The 7681-nt window shown below is 36.8% G+C and overlaps 1 protein-coding gene across 1 annotated transcript; it reads left to right on the top strand.

The window, feature by feature from the left end:
• The first annotated feature begins 535 nt into the window (after positions 1-535).
• Positions 536-1751, top strand: LOC140752498 (uncharacterized). Its single transcript, XM_073086831.1, has 2 exons — positions 536-880; positions 945-1751. The coding sequence occupies exons 1-2, from the start codon at positions 839-841 to the stop codon at positions 1296-1298; spliced, it is 396 nt and encodes a 131-aa protein (XP_072942932.1). The 5' UTR covers positions 536-838; the 3' UTR covers positions 1299-1751.
• Positions 1752-7681: the final 5930 nt, after the last annotated feature.

The following is a 7681-nucleotide window of genomic DNA, read 5'->3' as shown; positions in this document are numbered from 1 at the left end:
TGTATTTAAAAAAAAAAATTAAACGAATGTAAAGATATATCTACGTGGACATACCTGCTGATACAACAAAATATAAATCAGCACAATATTGTAACCACATAACGTTTCTAGATACCCAAGAATGTTAAGTGCATATTAATACCTCAACCAATCAATGATCATTAATAATAATGTACAAACAATCCCATATACGAGCATCACGTATTATAATTTCCTAAGAATACTTCACACTGGACTATTAAATGACTTAGATTATATCAATTCACCTTTTTACGATTTCCAAGGAATAAAACATTTAGTTACTCTTTTTTAATTGGATGAAAACTTGCTTTATTAAGTTACCTATTCATAATATCCTTATTTTTCTCTTTACTTTAACCCTTAGGCTATTGTTACACTTAAATAGTAATAATAGCCTATTTACAAAATTGCTTCACTTGTGGTGCAATAAAAGAAACAATTATGCGCGAAGTTCCCAGTATGCACGTGAAGGAAACACATGAGGAAAATGTGTAGAACTCGTTTATTAATCAATCAGCCGTTAAGTCACTAGTCGAGAAAACGAGCACTACAAGGAAGTACACTACACGCTACACGCAATCCTATCTCAAACGTAATCTAGTAAACAGTATCTTCATTGTTACAAAAATATAACAAACAATTCCCAGTTGTACCAAATGATGCGTCTCCAATCAATCCCAATGACATCACACGCTAAAACAGCTCCAACTGACTTTAATTGAGAACGACAGTGGGGCGACATCTACGGCTGTTACGATCCGAACTCGCTGGCTACACGCGTGTGTCATATCTTCAACTGCGCTAAATAAAATTAAAAATGCCCACGTTAATCGCTGGATTTATCGCCGCCATTGTTCTGGTAAGTCGATTTTTTACAACTAACTTGTCATTTAACAGAGGAGTGCATTACATGTTTTTTGCAGGCACTGTTCGTAATCGCATGGATAACGTACTGCATGTTCTTTAAGGAGCGTCATAAATCGGAAAGCTATCAGTACGATATATCTGACCTGCGTAAAAGGAACTACGAACTGGCTCAGGAACAAGAGGAGCAGGTGAAGACGAAGGAAATCGCGGCTGGTATCTTCATATTGCCGTCTCGTCAGAAACATAAGGATGAGTATGACAAGCGGCCTGATTATCCAGAGAGTCCAGCTCCCAGATTGGAGCCGAAAACAGATAAACTAATAGAGATATTCGAGGAAACTCCTAGCCCAGCTGACGGCAACAAATGCGTCGGCTTCCAATTAGACTCGACGTACCAGAGTGACGTATAGATTTGCATAGCAGTAGCACTACCATGAGTTTACAAAAGTATTACTCGCTAGCGACTGCGTAAAATAAATGTATGAAAAATTGTACAGCGCCTCTGGTGGTTACTCGTAGAAGTAAAATCCGTAGTGGCGTAACTCGATACGTAAATAACCTATCGAAATCAAATCGCTAGCGAATGTCATTATGATCTATTGCCATACAAATTCGGTCCCATGAGTCATTAATTTGACAGACGTTGTCAAGAAATACCGTAACGATAGTAATTATGTTATTCACTAGCAAAATGACAATAGTTTTCTATTTACAATTTCTATAGTGGCGTTTCTATGCCAACTCATGGTAGTGCTACTGTTGTATAATCTACAAGGATCTCGCTTGCATCCTCACAATGTAATTTTGCGTTGTATTGCACTTTGTGTTACTTATTCTTTATAATAAAGGACTGTTATTTAAAATGTTGTTTCAATTTAACTTACATTTTATTAACACAATACAGAATAAAGTCATTGTTTCTGGAACTTAAACACAATATTTACGTAAATTAGCGTATAAGTACACTTGAATATTTCTTAGTATAACAATAACTTACTTATATTGATTGCATTGATACACAGAGGTAATCAACTCTAATGTAATACAATCCCTTTTACGTGTAAGTGTGTCAGTAGACTTGCCACTAACGGGTTTTCCTAGAAACATAAATTAAATGGATAAGTTTTGCAGACTAGCGAAACCGAACTAAAAAGTGAATTCGAATATCGCTTTCTAATTCTGAATATATTATAACACAATTTTTAATTTAAAAAATAACACTTATTTTTAAACGTTAGTGCAACTGTTATGAAACATATTTATACGATACGATTAAAATATTAGAATAAAATGTATAATTATTTCTAAAACAATAATAGGTACATATTCCAGTTCCTACCTACTTACAGTAAAAATGCAATTTATTAAAAAAAAAAGATAAGGCTGAATAAAAAAATATATTTGTCACAAAGTTAACTCATGAAAAAAATATATATCAATGCGATCGTAAGAACTAGTTTTTTTGACAGCTGCAACCGCGACACAGATACAAAATAGTGTCACAAAAACTGATTACGAAGCAAGGTTGTTAATCCCGGCTACGACTTTGTCGATACTCTTGACAGCAACTTCAGCAATACTTTCTTCTGTGTTGATAAATTACCATGGTCGGAGACAGTCGCTGACATTCGCCGAAACGAACTATCGCTCATATGTTGGTACTATATGAGCGACACTTACCCCAACTTAAATATGAGGCTGTTTTTTTTTTTTTTCTTTTTTATTCACGAGGGGGAACCTTCAAAAGGTACCCGACGACGTGGGAGCGACGCCGGGTTATGTGGGATTTTTACCGCACTAAAACCCCCCCGGTGGCCGTCCTCAACGCTTGTTGGAAAACTCCGGGATCTCCAACGGTACACAACCGGAGCCCTCCAAGCGCGATGCCCAACGGGCTCTACCCTGTGGGAGCAGTTTTCGCTCCTCCCACACCACGTAGTGTTTACGACGGTATGCGACCATACATACCGCCGTCCTTCCCGGGGTCGCTTGCTGGATGGTTGGAGCTCCCACTCTTGCCGTCCGCAACCCCGGAAGCCCCCTTTTAGTCGCCTCCTACGACAGGCAGGGGATACCGTAGCCCTATTCTAGAACCATAGTAGCCTAACTACAAAAATCATGATTTAGGTACAATATGGAGAAAAGTATGTGTAACATTTTTAAATTACGAAAATACAGATAGGCCAGTCTGGTTCTACCAGCCTTATATTATCTGCTGTTTCTAGATATTTAATTGTAAGTGGTAAGCATAGATTAGTAAAGATTACTCACTCCTAACAAGAAAATGTACCCAGTTTTGAGAATTGAAATAGTTGCGTAAAAAAGTTTTGCCACGTGTCCGTGCTAAAATTTCCCTAAAATATTTGAAATAATTATTTATTTATGACGTAAATTACGCAGTATTAGTTGTTTATTCGTAAATTTTCTCTAAAAATGTTTTTATTTGTCAAGAATTCAAAAAAAGAACTTACTAAAATAAGCCGTTTGTGGCTTCATTCAATTTCAAGGCGGCGAAGTATCTTTACTAATGGTGTTAAGTATATCGAATAACCACAGCCTTTCACCATATGTACCGAGAAAGCCGAGAAACTATGTACTTTACAGACTTAATAAATTTGAATGACATTAATTTGCAACTTTACTAATTAGATTACTTTAATCCACACATAATGCTGGATAAATACTAACAGGTTTCTATAGAAATCGCTGCATCATACACAATGAACTATCAACTGAAGGTTACTTGACAATACACAAATGTTGTGTACCCATGTGCTATTTACAGAATGTGTGAACTTATCAAAGGCTGTCTATAAAAAGTGTTCAAGTATGAATCGAACTAACACTCGCAGGGTTCCGTATTGCATTCCGTAGTAATAAATACACAGTACAAATTTTAAGTGTTCATCTATTACAGTTTAATGTCTTTTTTATATTAAAGTAGAAAACGAGCCTTCAGTCCATCTAATGGTAAATTGTTACTGTCGCCCATGGACACCTGTAATCAACCCCAGATATGATAACAGTCCTCCAAATCAATAAACCCGTTAAAGTTTTATAGAATTAAAATAAAATAAAAAATTAACACTGTATAATTTGAAAAACGAGATTTATATTTTTTTACTAAAAAAATCAATTTATAACTTACATATTACATAGTTTATATATTTAATAAGCAAATAATGCAACCTGTAAAAATTAAGAAAAAATCTATGTCCATTTCTTTTAATTTTAAATATTATTATAGTTTATCACAAAATGAATGAAATAAAAAATATATTGCAATCAATTCGATCATCTGCATATTTTTTGTCGAATGCAGCCGCGACACAGATAAAAAATATAGTAAAAACAGATTACGAAGCGAGGTTCTTGAACCCATCCGCGATTTTGTCTATGGTGCTCTTCTCTGTTGGTTTGAAGACGTGCACCACCGCGTCTCCTGCATCAGATATGGTCCTGACGACATCGTTCCAGGCGTTCTTCATTGACTCCATCACGTCGCGCTTGGACCTCGAGGCCTGCTCCGCTGGTCCTGCCAGCACGTACGCTGTGAACAACTGAATATTTTATATACAATTTAATTGATATTGAACTGAAAAACTTAACACCATTAACAAATTACATAATAATTATCCACCAAATTCATCCCATATATTACATTAATCTAACAATGCTACATGTTATACGTTAAATACTCGGATTCTATGATCATAATATAACCAAATAATATTCCCTAAAAAGTAACTGTATAAAAATGATCTTTAAGTGACATAAATTTTCAGATGACTTTAATTGGCCCCATATTTTAAGTGACGATGACTTCAACATTCATTTATTCATAGTAAAGATCATGAGATTCAAGTAAGAATCCAGCTTGTAGTCCACCTGATGGTTAATGGTCACTGCCGTTCATAGACATTTATGGACAAGTCCATATGGAACAGGGAACCTTGGAAAAGTATGTCTTCCTTACCACACCCTTCAAACCAGAACACAGCCATGTTTAACATTGCTGTTACCTATGAGGCAGAAATAGGTGTGGCGGTGGTGCCGCCGGAATCGAACCACACAGGGTTCTACCACCTTCAAAAACCTATTAGTTATTTATAAGAATATTATCTGCGTAGTCATAACGGGATGTTAATAATATTATCCATCAAGTAATTCGTTTGTAATGGGCAGGTTCCTGTCATGAACACTTCATATAATGCGTCATATAAGTGTGTTGGGTGATACATTCCTTAAATTGTCTTTATTTGCTTATTTATCTCCTCCTATATTTGTATTTCATAATATAGAGATCATCTTCATCATCATCAACCCATTACTGTCTCACTGCTGGTCACGGGTCTCATAATGAGAAGGATTAGGCCATAGTCCACCGCGCTGATCAAGTGTGTATTGGTAGACTTCATAATATACATTTGAGATGTTTTTTTATATAAATCTCAGTTATGCAGGTCTCCACACGATGTTTTCCTTCGCCGTTTAGTGATTTAAGCAAGTGATAATTAATTTGTAATACGCACATAACTTTGAAAAATCAGAGGTGCATTGCCTGAGATTTAAACCTCGGCTGCCCGATCGAGATGTCGAGTTTCTTAACCACTAGGCTATCACTGCTATCAATTGATAGCAGAACGAGTATTAAGTCCACCTAATGATACCTGGCTACTGCTCCATGGACGTTTGTAATCAAACCTAGCTATGATAAGAGTTCTTGAGATCGCCATAGATGCGTTAGTAGTCCTGAGGACTAAGTTGGAATACCTCAGACATGTATGTTTCCCTTATCATATCCTACAAAGTAGAACCCAGCAGCGCTTAACACTTGTTATTAGGCGGAAAGACGTGTAGAGGTCCTTCGATTTACATTTGTTTATTTTAATCGTGACAGCCAACTACTGTTCTATTGCTGATCATTGCTCTCAGGCCACAATTCACAACTTATAGCATAAAAGTTTTCTCGCTGTTTTCCTTCACGGTTCGATGAATCAAATGAGTATGGGCTTCGAAACCCGAACCTACCTACTACCTAACCTAACCTATTTAGAAACATACATTTTAGTAGCTATAATTAGTTAATCTGTCCAATATTATAGTCAGCGGAAAATATATTTGCAAAACATTGGATAGATTGGTTTCATTAATAAAGAGCGTAAGTTTGTAATTCCGCTCAATTTGTGAACAAAGAAGATGTGTCACAATGACAATGCTTACTACCAATTGAATCATCTTGTAGGTACAGTCTTTGTGGGTCAGTCAAGTTGTGGTTGTGTTCAGCTACTTATGAACACTTGGTTATATAGGTATTTTTGAAACCATAATCTGTTCACATGCTTTTGGAGCTGAATGTACCTGTTTTTTTTTCTTTACTAGGGGGAATCTTTCAAAAGGTACCTGACGACGTGGGAGCGACGCCGGGTTATGTGGGATTTTTACCGCACTAAAACCCTTCGGATGGCCGTCCTCAACGCTTGTTGGAGAACTCCGAGATCTCCGACGGAACACAACCGGAGTCCAAGTAGCCATGTAATGTTAGATGTTAAGTAAAACGAGTGAAGGTTAGAGAGATACTGACTTTATTCTAATAAATCACATGATTTTATATTGTGTCTTACACTACACAAGCGTGATGCCTCCATCGGGCTCTGCCCTGGTGGAGCTGTTTTCGCTCCTCCCACACCATCTGGTGTTCATGACTGTATGCGACCACACATACCGCCGTCCTTCTCGGGGTCGTTTACTGGATGGTTCGAGCTCCCACTCTTGCCGCCCGCTACCCCGGAAGCCCCCTTTTAGTCGCCTCTTATGACAGGCAGGGGATACCGTAGCCTTATTCTAGTCCCGGAACTACAGGGACAAGGAGCTGACTGTACCTTAAGTTACATTTCTGCTACCATTGACATTCTCAATTCTATCTTATAGCAAATATGAATGGCTTTAAGTATTACTAACTTACTTAATCTAAATATATAAAACTCAAAGGTGACTGACTGACATAGTGATCTATCAACGCACAGCCCAAACCTCTGGATAGATCGGGCTGAAATTTGGCATGCAGGTAGATGTTATGACGTAGGCATCTTCTAAGAAAGGATTTTGATCAATTCTACCCCCAAGGGGATAAAATAGGGGATGAAAATATTACTTCGTAACGCGAGCGAAGCCGCGGGCAAAAGCTCGTATTTAATATAATGTGGCATTCTAACTTAATCTTTAACAGCATACAATTGTGATTTACGACTAATAGGCCTTAACTGTTTTTTTTATGTATAAGTACTATTAGTTTTACAGAATATTTCACAAGAATTACGAAAGTAACTATCAAAACAACGAAGTTAATAATCTAAAACCACTATAACTTTAATTATGACATTGCCTATTAGACTTATGTAGAGCAGTGTTGATGTTCTAACCTATGCTTAATGTACCCTCACCATGAGTTTTCAAAACATCCCACAATTTTACGTTACGTTTACTCAATCCATTATTCTGTTCCGCTTCCTTCAGTAGACTGAGTAAACCTAACAATTAGTAAGTGCTCAAGTATTTTTGTCTGCCTCACATGTTCGCAAATAAGAGAGACAAAATATAAAGCACCATTTTGTCAATTTAGACATTTAATGTAACTGACACTATAGTTCTGATACAATCCGCTAGGGGCGCTGATTGGAGTTTGTATGGGCAAATACGTAAACAAATACCAAAACAGTCATATTTGTCAAAACGTAAAAACTCATAGTAAGGGTGCTGTTCATATCAGTAGGACTACCATGAGTTTACAAAA

The sequence above is a fragment of the Epargyreus clarus genome, unplaced genomic scaffold (assembly GCF_041222505.1).
Source record: "Epargyreus clarus isolate Ecla_fem2 unplaced genomic scaffold, WU_Ecla_fem_2.2 ptg000024l, whole genome shotgun sequence".
Classification (NCBI taxonomy): Eukaryota; Metazoa; Arthropoda; class Insecta; order Lepidoptera; family Hesperiidae; genus Epargyreus; species Epargyreus clarus.
Note: the sequence above shows the minus strand (reverse complement) of the source record. Positions and strands in the feature narration are given on the sequence as shown.